We start from the raw sequence: 18,921 nt of genomic DNA, 5'->3' as shown, positions 1-18,921 counted from the left end.
CAGGCTCTGTGAGAGGATTTCAAACAGAAGCTGGAGAAGAGAAAGGACTCTGTTGGACTACAGAAAGAAGGCAGCTGAGACCAGTCCAAGTGTTTCCATGGAACCCAGTCTAACATTCATTTATACACTAACGTACAGAAGTGAATGGGAAAATGAATCCATAGTTTCAAATGTAGAAATAGTTCTCAGTTCATTTACAGAGTTTAATACAGTTCATGAGGAAATGAGAAATGTTCAAAACAGCAGCTGGTAGGAAGTCTGCTTCACAAAGTTGGTTCCAATTCCAGTAGTTTGTGATGCACTTGAACGCAGCATGAGCAGTTCACTGCCTAACCCCACAGAGACTGTCAGTCTGGACTTTCCTTTTTCCCTGTTGGCTGTCAGTGAGATTTCAGAGCAATCAGAGACTGTGGATCTGTGTATGAAGTATAATTCACGTGCAGTTGTAGAATGAATGGATTAACCCTAACCTGAGAAACATGGTACGCCCTGGCTCTGCTAGGCGACAGGGGAGGTAACATGAATGAGCCCAGAGACAGGAAGGTCAGATAAAAAAGAAAAACAAAAGGTTTATTACCACAACTGAAAACTGTTACTGAAACAACTCACTAGGCAATGAGGTGATTTAAACAAACAAAAAACTTATCTATAGAGATTGACATTGTCGACTTTGTGGGTACCCGTGGCAACAACATCAAGACACTGCATGAAGCGCTAGCATTTCCAGCTCCGGTAATCATTAATTCTGCGGCTTTAATCTCTACTTGCATTTTATTTGCCCCAAAAACAGTTATGTACAAAACGATGAAGAACACAGCAGCTCCGTACAAAGACAGACGTGACGGAAAGGCAAAAAAAGGACGAGGAAAAAGTCAAAGGAGTGAAAGGGTCAGACCCATAGGAGCATACAGAGTGGAGTAAGCACGTTAGTGTGCTGCCCAACTTTCATCACGCACATATTTATTATTATATGGTCCTAAGTGTGAGTTCATACACTCACAAAACGTTTAGTAACTTCAGATCCCTGCAACAAGCCCAGGTCCAGTTTGCTTTGGTGATTTGGACTATTCCATCTCACAGCTGTTGTTTTTTTCCTTTATCTCCTGTACAGGCAAACACAATCTATTTGTCGTTTCAGGTTGTAGTGTTACACAACACTTTCAGATCTAATAGAAATAAAATAAGTGTTTCGTAAACATGTTGATGGATTGGCTGTGTTAGTTCAGTGACGGATTTATTTGGAAAGGAGATTTTAACGTGCAGTCAAAAACTAATGTGTACGCTTATGCCTGCATTTTTATTTTGTTAAATACAAACAAAATTATAGCAGAAGTGCTGCCACGTGTCTGGCCAGAAAGAGCTGTTTATTTGGTAGTTCAATGAACGGCTTCAGATAGTAAGAGTGAGAAAAAAAAATTCGTTCTTGTTTGCAGTTTTGTCTTGTTGACATATCTGACTTACTCTTGGAACTATTTAGATCAACAGTATACAACCCCAAAGTGATACTATATCAATATCAAGTCAGTCTGATTCTACCTTCCAAAATGACTTACTCATTTAACAATTTCAAAATGCTCTTAAATTGAAATTTCATTTTTCCACAGGATGTTAAATCAATAGTATCCAACCCCACAGTGATACCATATCAATTTCAAGGCACTCTGATTTTGTCTTTCAAAGTAACAAAATTTTCCTGAGCAGCATGTACTGAAAGTTAGAGTCGTGACTCCAGGGCCTGGTTTGAGTCTCCCCAAAACCATTTCCTGCGTGTCTATATCCCCACTTCTCCCTCTCTTCCTGTCTTCTCTGTCCTATACAGTGAAGACAAAAGGCCTCAAGTTCTGAAAACTCTTCCCCTTCATCATCTTCCATCTCTCTCGTCTAAAATCACCAGTATTCTCTGAGTAGAGAATCTTTTCACAATCTTGAATGATAAGGATCCACGTGGGTGAAGTTTATGTATTTGCTGTGTTCTCCCCAATTTGCAGTTGGGATAGAGTGTGGGAAACTCTCAAAATTACATCCAGTTTAGAAGAAAAATATTAAGTGAAGTCTTTGTTTCATCATCCTTCACAACTCATCAACCAGGTGTCACAAACTGCAGCAGAACAGTACAAAGCATGTCATACTGGATGGCTGCAACCACCAGAGTTTACTCACATTCTCGGGGAGTATGTACTCGCCAAGAACGCGAGTACGGACTCGCGTTCTTGGCGAGTACATACTCGCGTTCTCGGGGAGTATGTACTCGCCAAGAACGCGAGTACGGACTCGCGATTTGTATAATTGGAACACCAGCGTACTTGATGATGTCACAGGTCTGGAGTTTTTACTGCCGTCCCCTCTTAATTTAACTGTGAGTAATATGTTATGAAGCTTAACTTTAATCACAGCCAAACCGATTTACTCAGGAACAAATAAAACACTGAAATAAACCAAAGATTAACATTTAGAAGTGATCTAAGTGACTTATATATCATGTTTAACCTCAGTAGTAAAATCTCTATTAATAAAAATAGTGTTCATGTAGATATGTGTACATACCTTAATAAAAACAAGCAGGTGTGTGTGTGTGTGTATGTGTTAGTCCCCGTAGGGAAATTGCTCCTCTGCATTTAACCCATTCACCCAGTGAAGCAGTGGGCAGCCACCAATGCAGCGCCCGGAGAGCAGTGTGTAGGGACGGTACCTTGCTCAGGGGTACCTCAGGGTAACCGTTCAGTGGAGTCGAACCCTCGACCTTCCGATCATGGGCCCCCCAATCTACCTACTGAGCTTTCCCAGTAGGTAGAGTGAGATGTTAGAACGCTTTTATTTTTATTTTAGTGGACACTCAAAACAATAGACATCTACTGGGGTTTGGGGTTTGTTTAACCTGAGTAGCGAAAAGACCGTGGGGGGGTTGAAAACGATGTGCCGGGAGTCCGCTGTTCTCGCCGGCTCTAATAATCCTCGACCTCGCTGTCTGCTATGGAGCTGGCGGGTCACAGACGTCTCCAAAAACGTTGGAGCGCGTTTGGAAATATATTATATCTTGATAAATCGAGCAGATATTTGAAGTTTACACAGCTACATTCTCGCTTGAAAATAACTTAAAAGTTTATTTTGTCACCCAGAAAGAGTAATATTTAAAAGCTTTTAGCCCCGCTCGTCCGCCATTGCCGCGTTTGAGTTTTGGACGAAATGCATTCTGGGATATTTAGCTGTACCAAGTCCACACAAGTCACCACCGATGCATGCTTGATAAAACGGGCAGAGCAAGAACACATCCGCTTTTTCACGTTCTCGGCTTGATGCGTACTTCGAATTGGAATAGTACTTGGTCTCCGACTGATGACGTATCATATACATGAGAACGCAAGTACGCACAAGTACGCATTTTGAGAAAGGCCCTACGAATTAGGACAGCCTTCGGCGTGTCGCTGTTACGTAATTGGTCTACAAATGCGGCCTCAGGAGGATGCAGCCCATGAATTTGGACACGACCAAGTGGAGGAAGCGCAGTTTTTTGGCTTTCCCGATATTTCAAAAGTGCTTCATCTCTTTGCTATGACTGTCACCCGGCATAATTTGCAGATGATAATGATTGTAGCCGCTGCAATGCTTTAGACCAAAACAGGCACAGCTTGATGACATCATCAACATGCGGTAGAGCGGTATAGTCAAAATTTCTATGGTTGGCCAAATTTATACAGTTTCTATCGTATATCGTTTCTATCGCCCACCCCTACGTATTCAGCTACAAAATAACACAATAATATAATCTGATGATCATTATTATAAGAGCAGGATCCATATTCGATATCAGAGTAACACACTGATGGTTATGTGCAGTCATGTGGGTCTCTGACTGTGGGTCAAACAGAAGCTTTTGAGCCCCGGCTCGGACAGTCTTGGTCGTTGTGTCCTTGGGCAAGACACTTCACCTACCGTCTACTGGTGTTGGCCAGAGGGGCCGATGGCGCGATATGGCAGCCTCGCTTCTGGCAGTCTGCCCCAGGGCAGCTGTGGCTACAACTGTAGTTGCCTCCACCAGTGTGTGAATGTGTTTGTGAATGGGTGGATGAGTGGGTGGGTGTGTAAAGCGCTTTGGGGTCCCTAGGGGGGACTAGTAAAAGTGCTATACAAATACAGGTCATTTACCATTTCTGATTGGTTGCTGACCTTGGTCACCTGTCCACTCCCACCTGTGTGTGTTTGCTCTCTCTTTTCTGTCTCCATCCTCTCTCTCCTTTCTCTCCCTCTCTGTCTTTGTACCGTCACTCAGGTCCAATGGAAACAGTGACATTTACAAACCAATCAAAGACAAACTGATCTATGTCAGGTTATAACAATATTCAAAGTGAATACAGGCGGCTGCTGGACACAGACAGGTAACATCATTTTGACTTGCTGTCACCTGGATCTGGACTCATAAACACTGAAGCCCTGAACAGGAATACAAATCATTTTCTGCCAACTAGCGACACACCAGCAGATAATGGCTCAGAAAGCTAAAATGAGCCAATCATTTCTGTGTTTAGTTCCTGAAATCAGATCTGATATCAGCAGCTCTGAGTTCATTCATCATTATTGTCCAGTGATGAGATTTCTGCTCCGTTTGGTAACAGTCAGCAGGTTTTTCCTGCGTGTGGACGTGAACAGTCGTACCTGACAGCAGGTAGCAAACAGAGATCATCTTTCCAGCTGGAACTCTTCACTGAGCTGAACTCATTCAAAATGTTCTTGAGTCAGATTCAAAACAGGAAACAGTCCAAATGTGTGTCTTCACTCTGACTCTGGATCAGATCTCACTGACAGACTGTGGAATTTATGGAAACCTAAATGTGACACCATCTTCCGCCTTCACCTGCAGATTAAAGCCAAACAAAGATTCTCATTAAAAGTCTGCAGGTGTGAGAGAGACTCAATCGTTGTGTCATGTCAAACACAGTAAGAGGAGCTGAAGCACAGATGTGAAGAGCACATTCATCAGATTATGACCTCACTCTTTTTTGTCTTCATATACATTCAGTCTGTGTTTATAATGCAGATTTTCTGCTTAATAACACATTTTATATTTTCTATCATCACAGACTGACTGACTGTGGACTCTCAGAGTCTCACTGTGAAGTTGTGGCCTCAGCTCTGAAGTCCAACCCCTCCCATCTGATAGAGCTGGACATGAGTGACAACTACAAGCTGCGGGATTCAGGTGTGAAACTTTTGTGTGCTGGACTGGAGAGTCCAAACTGTCGACTGGAGACTCTGAGGTGAGTTCATTGACTGCGGCTGTTGTTGTTGTTCTATATTTCAGGTCTTTGATTGATGTTTGAAACTGTCCTTAGTTTCCAAATGTTCAGATGTGTCTGAAGACAAATATGAAGAAGTTTGAGTGCGTTCAGAAATGTTGTGTCTTTCCAAACGACTGAACAACAGTTTTTCCTCTTGGCTGCAAATAGAAGTGACAGACTTGAGCAGGGTTCATTTAAAGGCTGACAGAAGTGGAGTGGTGATGGGGAGATGTTTGACAGGACAGTGTTTCAGCCTCCACAGGTTCATGTTGTGCTCCATCAGTCAGTGAAGATGAAGTCAGTGCTGATGAGGCTGTAGAGTGTGTGAGGGATGTGAATGAGGATGATGAAGATCTGATGATAGCAGATAAAAACAAGCTGCAGAGACTTTGAGTTTCTGTGGAAACGGAGAGAGAAAAGAAAGACATTGATGTCAAAGCTAATAAAGGTGACGTTAGGAGCTGTGATGATGTTCATGGTATCAGAAGCTGATCTGGCTGCTACAGAGACGACCCACACAGCTGCTGTGGTGAGGTGTGTGTTAAAGCAGAGGAACACAGAGCAGCCGAACACAGGCCCAAACATGACAGCAAAGCAGGATTCAGGCTCTGTGAGAGGATTTCAAACAGAAGCTGGAGAAGAGAAAGGACTCTGTTGGACTACAGAAAGAAGGCAGCTGAGACCAGTCCAAGTGTTTCCATGGAGCCCAGTCTAACATTCATTTATACACTAACGTACAGAAGTGAACGGGAAAATGAATCCATAGTTTCAAATGTAGAAATAGTTCTAAGTTTATTTACAGAGTTTAATACAGTTCATGAGGAAATGAGAAATGTTCAAAACAGCAGCTGGTAGGAAGTCTGCTTCACAAAGTTGGTTCCAATTCCAGTAGTTTGTGATGCAATTGAACGCAGCATGAGCAGTTCACTGCCTAACCCCACAGAGACTGTCAGTCTGGACTTTCCTTTTTACCTGTTGGCTGTCAGTGAGATTTCAGAGCAATCAGAGATCTGTGTATGAAGTATAATTCACGTGCAGTTGTAGAATGAATGGATTAACCCTAACCTGAGAAACATGGTACGCCCCGGCTCTGCTAGGCGACAGGGGAGGTAACATGAATGAGCTCAGAGACAGGAAGGTCAGATAAAAAAGAAAAACAAAAGGTTTATTACCACAACTGAAAACTGTTACTGAAACAACTCACTAGGCAATGAGGTGATTTAAACAAACAAAAAACTTATCTATAGAGATTGACATTGTCGACTTTGTGGGTACCCGTGGCAACAACATCAAGACACTGCATGAAGCGCTAGCATTTCCAGCACCGGTAATCATTAATTCTGCGGCTTTAATCTCTACTTGCATTTTATTTGCCCCAAAAACAGTTATGTACAAAACGATGAAGAACACAGCAGCTCCGTACAAAGACAGACGTGACGGAAAGGCAAAAAAAGGACGAGGAAAAAGTCAAAGGAGTGAAAGGGTCAGACCCATAGGAGCATACAGAGTGGAGTAAGCACGTTAGTGTGCTGCCCAACTTTCATCACGCACATATTTATTATTATATGGTCCTAAGTGTGAGTGCATACACTCACAAAACGTTTAGTAACTTCAGATCCCTGCAACAAGCCCAGGTCCAGTTTACTTTGGTGATTTGGACTATTCCATTTCACAGCTGTTGTTTTTTTCCTTTATCTCCTGTACAGGCAAACACATCTATTTGTTGTTTCAGGTTGTAGTGTTACACAACACTTTCAGATCTAATAGAAATAAAATAAGTGTTTCGTAAACATGTTGATGGATTGGCTGTGTTAGTTCAGTGACAGATTTATTTGGAAAGGAGATTTTAACGTGCAGTCAAAAACTAATGTGTACGCTTATGCCTGCATTTTTATTTTGTTAAATACAAACAAAATTATAGCAGAAGTGCTGCCACGTGTCTGGCCAGAAAGAGCTGTTTATTTGGTAGTTCAATGAACGGCTTCAGATAGTAAGAGTGAGAAAAAAAAATTCGTTCTTGTTTGCAGTTTTGTCTTGTTGACATATCTGACTTACTCTTGGAACTATTTAGATCAACAGTATACAACCCCAAAGTGATACTATATCAATATCAAGTCAGTCTGATTCTACCTTCCAAAATGACTTACTCATTTAACAATTTCAAAATGCTCTTAAATTGAAATTTCATTTTTCCACAGGATGTTAAATCAATAGTATCCAACCCCACAGTGATACCATATCAATTTCAAGGCACTCTGATTTTGTCTTTCAAAGTAACAAAATTTTCCTGAGCAGCATGTACTGAAAGTTAGAGTCGTGACTCCAGGGCCTGGTTTGAGTCTCCCCAAAACCATTTCCTGCGTGTCTATATCCCCACTTCTCCCTCTCTTCCTGTCTTCTCTGTCCTATACAGTGAAGACAAAAGGCCTCAAGTTCTGAAAACTCTTCCCCTTCATCATCTTCCATCTCTCTCGTCTAAAATCACCAGTATTCTCTGAGTAGAGAATCTTTTCACAATCTTGAATGATAAGGATCCACGTGGGTGAAGTTTATGTATTTGCTGTGTTCTCCCCAATTTGCAGTTGGGACAGAGTGTGGGAAACTCTCAAAATTACATCCAGTTTAGAAGAAAAATATTAAGTGAAGTCTTTGTTTCATCATCCTTCACAACTCATCAACCAGGTGTCCCAGACTGCAGCAGAACAGTACAAAGTATGTCATACTGGATGGCTGCAACAACCAGAGTTTTACCTACCTTTGGTATTTCTTGACAGCATGAGCGCAATATTTACTGATCAGAGTCGTCTTCTGTAATCTTTTCAGATTCAGATTCAGAACACTGTATTTGTTTTCAAGGGGCAGTTAGGATACTGACCTTGCTGCGTTCAGTGAGCCCATTTTGAGAAGTCACGACCCGTCCCATTGTTTCAGTCACAGCGGGCAGCCTTGTGGGGTTTTGAACAGCTGATTCCGCTTTCTTTAATCTTCAATAAGCCAGGGCCAAGCCAGCTCAGATCAGCAAGAACCCTTTGCTGCTGTGAATGTCCGTGCTGCTATATTTCAGTATCAGGCTCTAAGTGTACAAATGGATCTGAGAAGATTTCCAATCATGTTTCTACTAGATTTACAGTTTGTTTTCATGTCTTCTGACTCAGAAGGTGAAGCAGGTGGAGCTTACAAGGAGTAAGTGCTGATATAGAAGAAGAGTTGTGTTTTAATGAAGCGATTTAGTTAATCAATAATTGTATTGCATGCTGGCATTAAAAAATGTTTCATTTGACTGATTTAATTAATTTGTTTGTTTGTTTTCTTCCAGACTGAGTGGCTGTAACCTCTCAGAGAGAATATGTGATGCTCTGTCCTCAGTTCTAAACTCCCACACCTCTAGTCTGAAAGAGCTGGACCTGAGTAACAATGACCTGCAGGATTCAGGAGTGAAGCTTCTGTCTGCTGCACTGCAGAGTCCACATTGTACACTGGAAACTCTCAGGTCAGGATCCCAACATATCATTAAATGATATTATTGTATAAACAACCAAGCTTTATAGAATTGGCAAGTGAACTTTTCTTTATCTTTGGATTGCTTAGGACAGACCTTCCCAAAGTGTGGGGCCCGCCCCCTAGGGGGGGCGCAGAGCCATTGCAGGGGGGGCGCGGCATGAAAAGGGAAAAAAAACAACAACAAAAAAACAACAACGCTTGGACACTGCTAGCACGGGGCGCCTACAGAATTGCAAAGCAGGAGATGAAGCATAGCTGAATATGTTTCCAAACCAACTTCATTCTAAGCCACCGTTTTCGGTGATTCGAAACTCCGTTTACGTGGACGAAACAGCTGCGTTTTTAAAAATACCCGTGTAGGTGTGGACGTAGCGTAAAAGAGTTAGTAGTTTATTTTCTTACTACCTGCAGATTACTTTTATTTGCTTAATTGTTTACTAAATGTTTGAGGTGTGAAATAAACCGCAATGGAGCAAAATATGGGTGTGTGTGGTTGGAGGACGTGTTGGTGCGTGTGTGAGCGTGTGCGGGGGTGGGGGGGGGGGGTGCGAACATTTTTCTGTAAAACAAAGGGGGGCCCAGCGAAAAAAGTTTGGGAACCACTGGCTTAGGAGATTCTTAATTACTGTCTGAAGATTTTTTACACTCACATATTTTGTTTTAATGGTAAAACAGAATTAATGTTCAGTTCAATGAGCAGGTAGCTGTGAGATTCATAATAATGAGGTATGTTTTTATTAAAGATGACTAAACTTGAACAGTAGCTGTGTGAGTTACTTTGTTTACTCATGTGTGCTGATGTTGTGAGTAATTTAAAGCTGAAGTAAACTTGTAATGAGTTTAATAGAGTTTCTGAAGTAAGTGTACTTGGAGATATTTATGAGTTTACTAAAGTACAGGAGCCGGAGGCTGTGTGTAGCATAGAGGAACCCAGACCTCAGCTTTGTGTCCTGGGTTTCTGTTGCTGCTTTTACAGTTTCCCCTCATCGTTCCCTTCAAAAGTCTCCTCACTGAAACAAATCAAATTGTTACTGTATAGATTCTCGTCTGAATGTTGCCATGTGCTATTAAAACTAAAAGTGATGTTTCATACACCCACGTGGTTCAGTCCCACAGTAACTGATGGTAAATAATGTTTGTGTTGAGCACATCGTACAGGTCAGCTGCTCGTCACAGATCTCAGGTTTACATGCTGGAACAGTTTGTGATCATGAAGGATAAACCTCACTTCCTCTTTGTGTCATACAGATGTGACATGAACAATAAAACATTCATGAAATCCTTTTAGGAACACAAACACTATTGTAGCTGGACAATATTTTTGAATGTAGAATAATGTAGGGGATCATAAACAACAGTAATAACTAACCACCACCTCACCATTTGGGTTGGTAGCTGCATGTTGATTGATGAAGTCATTTTCTTCTTCCGCCATTTCTACCTTATTAACATCAGATTAAAAGCTGAACAGAGACAGGCACTGGACATGTTTAGCCTAGCTTAGTACAAGGACTGAACATGGGGGAAACGGCTCTCATCACTGGATCAAAACATGAAAACAAATCTGACGTAAAGTTTTGTTCAAGTGAATTGTGGTGGTGCCCAATGTTCCCTCCAAGCTGCGCGCATGCGCAATTGCGCGCTGCTGGCACGGTCTCTGCGCACAGAAAATCTGCGTTGCGCACAAAAAAAATCGAATTTCAATTGAAATTAAAATTAATACTTTAACAATTCTGTTTTGCAGTGTTAGTCAGTAAATGACTGGCTGCTCCCGTACGGGATTAGAACGATGCCACTTTATCCCATAGTCCAGCCAATGATGCGATTCACATTCGTATATACGCAGCTAATCAACGTCGCTGACAGGCTATGACAGCGTCCTTATGTGCCGACACCGGTGTTTTAGCTAGTAAAGCGGCTGATGTGGATTGAAGCCACGTTAATGACAACGTGTACAACCATTGGAGATGAGAGTAGGACAGACGGAACAAATGATGGAAAAAGAGTGGACGTTATACCAGTTTTTAAATTGTGTTGATCGGCCACGTAAAACCAGAGTTACGATAAAAATATCTGCAATGTTTGGTTTTCTTCCTGAATACTTGTTTATAACAACGACAGTATTCAGTATTTATTGCAACAAACTTTGTTGTTTGCATAACTCAGTAACTTTTTTGAAGAAGTAACTATATAATTAATTGCCCAACATTGGTCATTATTTACTGTATTTTGCAGACAGAGAGTTACAGACTCTTTCCCAGACCACAGACTCATAATACAAGTCAGAGCTTTATAAAAATAGAAAAAATAAAGTTGTGTTTTCAAAATTGGAGTTCAAGTTATTTTTACTTCCAATAGTGTTAACATACTACAGGTCATGAACAGGATTTTTACGTTTTCATTGTAAGTGGGCTAAAGCAGTTAATTAAAAGTAGTTTAACATAAATGTAAATGCTGTAATTTGATTATTTTAATAAACCGTAACTTGGATGATTCGATGCCAGCGTGACCACAGTGCACACGTCTGCTGTTGCTCACAGTGGTCCAAGTGACCGCTCAGGGAGTTTGTGTGTTCGCTCAGACACATGAAACATTAGAGGAAACATTGGCGGTGACTGACAGGGAAAAGGGGAATGATAAGACTTACTGTAAATATAATTATGTATGTATTGAAAAAGAAACAACTAAAATGTTACAGCTGAAAAAATGAAATCAGTTTCAGTTTATGAGCTCTGTTTGTTTTCTTTACAGTTCCAACCTTTTATATTGAAATGAGCTGCTCATTCCTGTTTAGATGACCTGCATAAAACAATACAGAGCACATTGAGCTGAATATGGAAGCATCACAGTACAGCTTCACTGAAGCATTAAAGTCTCTGATATGAAATGAGAAATGAAGCAGCCAGAGCTTTTTCATGAGTGGAAATCCACTGTGACTGTGAGCTGCTGCTACAGCCTCCAGATTAGCCAGGAGCTCATCCTGCTCAACATTTTCTCACCAACTTTAATGGAAGTGTGATGTTTTCAGCTGGAGTGATGGTCAGGGTGGCCTCCCTCTCCTCTTCTTCTCCTCTTCCTCTTTCATTTGTAAAGCCACTTCTGCTGCTTTCATTCATGTGGAAGTCCTGTAGCTGAGTTTGGGAGAGACTAACAGCCTCGGCAGCAGAGGGGAGAAAGGCTGTAACACCACCACTTTACTTTACTCTGTTCTACCTGTCACATCATTTTATCAGGAAACAAATATGCTCATGTGTTTACTATGTTTGTCTTGAAGATGTAAGAAGATCACATGGTGCTTTTTATTATTGTGTTGGTTTGTTTCCTGTCTCTTGGATGGAGCCCAGCTGTGAGTGGCCCCTGGGCCGGTGGTCAGTGTGTGTGCTGGATAATCCGGCCCAGGATGAGGCCAAACTGACATGGGATGAAATGTCTGTCACATAATTGAGCCTAATTTAAAAACATCCTCCATAAATATTGAATAATAGCAATAATAATAAAGGGTCAGAAGATGACTTTTTGGAATGAAAATGAGCTTGTAGTTTGTCTGCTTTAATAATGTAACTGGAAAAAGGTGTTGGACTTCAAATATGTCCATTTCTTTCACACTTCACCTTTAAAAGTGAAGCCATTTTCTTCCTGGAAGGTAAAACACGACTTTTTCAAGTCTTTTTCCTGTTTTTATGATAAATGTACGACTTTAATGTGAAACATTCAGAGCTTTTTCTCTTGTTTGTTTGTTTGAAGCTGCTTCCTGTTGGCTTCAGCTGTTTGGAGTTTCCATTTTCTAAACTTCTACATTCTGAACTTTCTTCAGCTCTGAACAGATGATGAAACACTGAATGATTTCAAGCTCACGCTTTGTCTAATAAGCTTACATCTTTCATTCTTTATACAGATTGGGGAGCTGTGATTTGTCAAAGATCAGCTGTGTTTATCTGGCAGCAGCGCTGAAGTCCAACCCCTCCCATCTGAGAGAGCTGGACCTGAGCATCAACAAGCTGCAGGATTCAGGAGTGAAGCATCTGTGTGATCTTCTGGAGATTCCACGATGTCAATTTGAAATTCTGAGGTAAGTCACATGTTTTAGTTGTCCTGAGATGAATATGATGTGAAAGTTGTGCTGACACTGTGGACCAGTAGGCCCACACACCTCTATACAGGAAGTCTGGTTCTACTCTTTGTAGAACTTCTGATCTATGATCCTCTGAGTCTGACTCAGTAGATAATGCAGAGTTCTGAGCTGATGTGGGTGAGAGGCAGCCTGACAGAGTTGATGTCCATGTCTTCCCTCCTTGTCCTGATATACATAAACATGAGTATCCTTGCAGGTCAGATCCCATCAGTCACACCTGTTTGTGCAGCTCTCCTCTAGATTGTAGTGCTTGTTAAACTAGGATGATTTTAGAAGCCTGGACCGCAGATCTAAGGGAAGATATTACTTGGAAAGGCCAAAGAAACCTATTAGAGGTGTTTGCACTAACATAGATAAATACTCAGATTTACACCTTTAGTGTCTCACAAAGGGTTGAAAAGTGAATGTGTACAGAGAGGTTGGTGGTGAGATGGGCACTTTCAGCACTGTAGATGTGTTCCAGCTCAGTATTCATGGAAATAATCAGGAGAGCAGGATTCCTTGATGAATGTCACATCTTCTTAAAGTTATAATCCACAAGGAAAACTGTGAAACTGTCGATCTAATATCTACTAAGCCAATCAGGTGTTTGATCTCCAGCCCCAACTTATTATCAGTTTCTCTCTCTTTTTCCCATCTGAATTATCTTCACTTCACATTTCACTCAGTTCAGATCTCATTAGCACGTTCACTTTAGCATAATCCATTTTAATCCAAACACTTTTCTCTTTAAACTCGGTTTGTCACTCACAGTATATCCAGTACAATCCTCTTTTTCACTGAGTCACACACATTCAGAGATCAGAGTGTCCTGTGTGTGCTCTCATTCACTCACACTCACTCTCATATGGCTGAAGTCTGTTTGTACACAGGCTAATCTGGGACTCTCCACCATTTGACCCTAGAAATAAAGAAGCTTCTTGGATGAGAGGTGAAAGGTGAAACGTCTTCAAGAAACTTAAAGAAGTCCAGATGCCTTTTTTTCTAAGCTCTTTAGATGACTGCGAACCTTCACAGACACCTCATCAGTGTCACTCTCAGAGCTACCAGCCCTTTGCTACAATCACAACGCTCTTCAATGAAATCAATGATATCAAAGCTGGAATCAAATGAGTCAAAGTCTTCTGCTGATTCAGCATCACATTCATCTTTGGTCCTTGTTCTGCATCCCACGATGGACTTCATTCCTTTCCAAGCCAGCCTTGAGTGTCCTTTATTCAACGTGTGCTCTGCTTTACTTTTAGACCTGATTTTAGCTGCATTAACTCTCTTTCAACAAGTTTCTGTGCCTCGATCTTTTTCTTCTCTCCCTCATAACAAGACACCTTCTTCTGCCTGAGAACATGTTGGTGTGATTTACTAATCCAGGGCTGATTTTTGAGGAAAATAGTTCCTGTTTTCAAAGTAATCCCCATTTTTCCCAGAAAGAAATGTAAGTAGAAATCGATGATCTAAGTGAGAACATGAGCCTTTAAAAAGGCTCTTCTGAGGCTGCTGCCAGTGGTCAAACCCTCCAAAAAAGCTCTGTAAGTAAATATGTGATCATAGCTTTAGTGTTTAAATGTTTATTCTAGTTAACACAGGTAAGGTGGAACAACTCAAATAAAATATCAAAACTACTAAGTGGTCATCGGTACTCAGTTTGTTCAATACTGAATACATTGGAGCACAAATTGTCTACATTTCTGAAATATTTCTGGGTGTAACTGTTACCAAAGTGCAATTTAGACCTGGCCTGTGGTTGTTATCTAAGTGATAATCATCAATTCTACTAAAACAAATACAAAATAAAGAAATTTGACACATTTTGTTGATATCAAAAGCACACTGAACAATTCAGTGTTGTTTTACTGCTGTTCTCTCTTCACTTCTTCTCCTCTGATTCTCTCCACATGTTGCTCTGCATAAGTGCTCAGTTTCAAAACAAAAACAAGATTAAATATTGCTAAATATAATAGTATCTCATTACACTTCAACATAAGTGTTTTATTTTTGTAATTGTTTATCTGTTATTTTTCAGACTGAGTCACTGTGACCTGTCAGAGAGAAGCTGTGAAGCTCTGTCCTCAGGTCTCAGCTCTCAGACCTCTAATCTGAGACAGCTGGACCTGAGTAACAGTAACCTGAAGGATTCAGGCGTGAAGCTTCTGTCTGAAGGACTGAAGAGTCCACACTGTACACTGGAAACTCTCAGGTGAGATCAAGCATTTTTCTTTCATCAACTGACAGAATTAGCAGATTAATAATAAGGCAGTCCAATAATAAGAGGAAAAGTTGAGGTGTTTTGAAGGACAACATACTATTATGTTAACAAGACAGGAAGTAGTTCCTGGGAACTGTTTCCTTTGTTATTGTCTAAGTAGAAACAGGATGGTAAAACAGTGATGAGTTTGAGTGAATCCACAGCACACAACACAACAATGCTGTTGCGTGCTGAAAGCAGACTTCTCACAGATTCTGAGACTGCAGGTTTCATCACTGTCCAACCAAAATTCACTGAACCAGCAGTAAATGAACATCCAAAACTACGCTTCATGTTTAAAAAACAGATGATCAGGGGGATTTGTGTTTACATCTTTTTTGTGTAATCTGTTCACCTGCTGTTTCAGCTGTTTGGTGGTTGTTGAGATGGTTTTGTGAACTTTTAGCTGAGATTCTGACATTTCTGTAGATACCACACATGTCTAATTACTTTGTATAGCATGAATGGCCATAACGAGGTTTTTAACAGTAAGAAAAGTTGTAAAACCTCAGAAAATATAGTTAAGTCCAAAACCTTCTACGTCTGGTCACTTGTTGTAAGGAGCAGATCAAACAAGTAAAGAATTACGTTATAATTATAAATGGGTTCAACAGCACATTCAGGACTGTGAGACTCATTCAGACACTGAGCCGTGGCTCTGTGCTATATGCACATATTTCTGCATCTCTGCCATTCAGACACACTTTATTTTAGTTTATTTTATGTAGTATTCAATACTGAACTGTACATTTAGTCTTTTTAGAGGCAGCAAGTTTTATTCAGTGTTTTCATAAAAGCCTTATTTTTATCCATTTACTGCTATTAGGAAGAACACACGTGAGGTTTAAGGCCTGGACGAGTTTGAAACCTTTTGTCCTCCACAATGGAAAATGGGTGGAAATAAAAATGGGTCTCACTTTAGCCAGCTCCTAATTTTATCAGTTCTACTCTCAGCGTCTCCTGTATATCTCCTATATAAATTCTGCACTCAGCTTTGTGGTCTCCAATATCACTGAAATGCAGCCAGATGCTGCTCATTTTGCCTTTTCACTCTTTCCTGACACGCTTGCATTTCAATACAGCTCCTATTTCTCTGTGTACCTGGTCTCTACCACTACCCTTGCTTTCTATGGGACATTTCTGTCTTCTTTCACATAATGGTATGATCCCAGTCTGTCTCTTAAAGTGTTTGGCCACATGGTTTGCTCATCAGAATAAAATCTCAGCCGTGCTCACATTGATTATCAGCAAGCCTGAAAATTCATCAATATTTGACATATGAAATTATCTCAAGGGCTGGATTTGGCCCACAGGCCATATGTTTGACACCCCTGGTTTACACAGTTTGATATTCAATTTACAAGTGAGTTAGCTGTCAGCTAACTAGCGGACAAGCTAACTGCTGGGACTGCATCTTTCTAACAAGAGCGTCAGACACTCAGACTGGTTTTCTTTGTGGATGATAATGTATTCTCACACTGATCCTTCATGCTGATGCTGCCATCCACCCACTGCTCCTGGATTCCTCATCATCATCTCCATCAGCCCTCACAATACTCCACCCTCATCAGCTTCATGTTCAGGAGCCTGGATGGACAGTAATTCTTTCCATGGGTTATGGTGGGACATTGAGAGCTGAAGTCAAACAGCAGTGAGAAATGAAAGACTGATTCATTTCAATTTAGTCTTGTGATGTGCAGCTTTATTCATTGCATTAAGGCCCAGCAAAGATTACTGAGGTCACAGAGTCACTGATGAAACCTGTGTGCATATAGAAACTGAAACCAGATGAACCAGAATAGAAGGACATTAAAATGAAGTGTCAGCTACTTAGAGGCAAAGGTATTCAGTTGTTGGTGTGAGTTATTTAAATGGAGGATGGAGTCAGGAAACCATGAACACTTTGAATCACATTAATGGCTTTGTTACAGCAACATTCAATCATGAGTTCAAAAGTAGTGTATTGTGTACTTATTTTAATAGTACCGCAGTATGAGAAGTGCAACATTCAGTGTGCAGAAACAAATCAGGTGCTTTCTAACAGCAGTGTTCCCTTTAACACAGCAGCAGCTCAAATATTTCTGTCAGTCTGAGCTGAAACATGAATATAATCAAATATCAAATCAAAGTTCTTTGCCTCTGCCAGGACGTTAACATTTGATCTAGTTTTTTTTTTTACAAAGTTCCCCTCAGCGTCCAGAGACACCAACATACCTTTGATCAACAGCAAGTGAACATTTAAAAATGTGTGTTTTCAGAACAGGAACCAGCAGAACTATTGTTCTGTTATCAGGGAGCAGCACAAACACTCATCAGCTCTTTTACTGTGCAGGACTTTGAGTGTGTGAAGTGTGTGTTTGTGCTGGATTTCCTTTGGAGAATCTCAGTCAGAAGCAAGACAAAGAAAAACTCTTTCAATAGTCCAGGTTGAGTTGACAACATGAACTGCATTTATCTTCCTCTGACTTGACATTTTCTTCCTCCTCTGCACCGAGCCAGCTGCTAAGACACACAAGCTCATTGACATTTTCTGATGATAAAGAAACTCTCTTCTTCTGTACAATATGAGCAGCAACAGAGAACAAGCTTTCACAGGTACAGATGTTGCAGCTGTGGCCAAGTACATGTGCTGCATGTTTGGAGCAGCACTCTAATGGACAGGCCTCTGTACTGATGGTGGGCTCTGCTCTTTATCCACCACACTGTTCTCAGCTGAGTCTTCCTCCTGTTCACAATCACACTCTGAGGAAGCACCAATAGGGCCAACTTTTTCTCTGGTGGCTCGGATGTTGTTGCTTCCACAGGTTTCCCTCCAACAACCCTCTGTTCCTTCAGTAAGTTCAGTAAGATCTGGGTAAACACTTGAGCTCCTTGACTCTGGCTCCAGTGCAGCAGCAGTTTTCACATATACAATGTTGGCATTTTGCTTTCGTGTCTCCAGGTCTGTTCTGAATGTAGACTTGAATTTGACCACGTAGGTGGGGTCATCATCTGTGCTCTCCATCACCTGAGAGAGATGACAAAACAAAGAAACACAGAGCATGAAACCAACGTTTCTCCTCCCAGAAGTTCAGTCACAGACCTGCAACAGAAACAAGAATCAAAGATTCAAATGACGCAGAGCATTCATTTACTTATATACACAAACATGTCCTCTACATATTCATGCTGTATTTACACACACATACAGAGGCTGTTTGTCTCTCACACACAGACAGGACACTGAGAAATACATCATGTTAAATATACCTGCAGGCTTCCAGCTGTGCACTTTGTCCCTGTTAGCTGTGATTGCCATGGCAACCTTGGTGTTGTGCGCGATGCAGGGACGTGTTAAAAGGCAGACGTCTGGCAGCATTATCATATTTGATGCACTATCTCTACTGAGTGTGCTGACTTTATTTCAAATGTCCCACTGCTGTGCAACATGAATCACATGTTCTGCACTTTTCTGTAACTCCCAGGTAACCATGGTTACACAGCCACGTCCAGTAGTCTCCAGAGAGACCAACAGCTGGTTCATATTGTAACAACGTGGCTTTCGTAGTCTCTCCTTTTTCTACAGCTCATGTGTTCTTCTTGTGATGGTGCGTCTTGAGGCTCATACATGCCGTCATTTGTTGATCCTAAGAACGTTCCTCAGACCGACTTCTTCAACAACACTAATCAGCCTGCAGTTTGTAGCTACTCACCTCACTGTGGCGTTTGTTAGCTTGTCTTTCTTTGGTTTATCTAGACTCCTCCCACCAGCTGAATCTACGTAGTCTGCCCAA

General features: G+C 41.1%; 1 protein-coding gene across 15 annotated transcripts in view; it reads left to right on the top strand.

Annotated features, from left to right (window-relative positions):
• LOC148105978 (protein NLRC3-like) overlaps window positions 1–18,921 on the top strand; it is a 663,817-nt gene that overhangs the window by 114,039 nt on the left and 530,857 nt on the right. For 2 of the 15 annotated variants that reach the window (XM_087837929.1, XM_087837927.1), the window contains exon 7: window positions 8,590–8,763. The exons of 8 other annotated variants lie outside the window; for them this stretch is intronic. In XM_087837929.1, coding sequence (XP_087694055.1) covers window positions 8,590–8,763 — 174 coding nt within the window. Of the gene's footprint in view, window positions 1–5,075; window positions 5,253–8,589; window positions 8,764–12,669; window positions 12,848–14,926; window positions 15,101–18,921 lie in introns of those variants that run through there. 5 more of the 15 variants (XM_087837912.1, XM_087837914.1, XM_087837938.1 and 2 more) reach the window with 5 other exon arrangements.

This window comes from Neolamprologus brichardi, chromosome 3 (assembly GCF_056152115.1).
Source record: "Neolamprologus brichardi isolate AB-2024 chromosome 3, ASM5615211v1, whole genome shotgun sequence".
NCBI lineage: Eukaryota > Metazoa > Chordata > Actinopteri > Cichliformes > Cichlidae > Neolamprologus > Neolamprologus brichardi.
The sequence above is the reverse complement of the archived record's forward strand: the minus strand, read 5'-3'. Positions and strand labels throughout refer to the sequence as shown.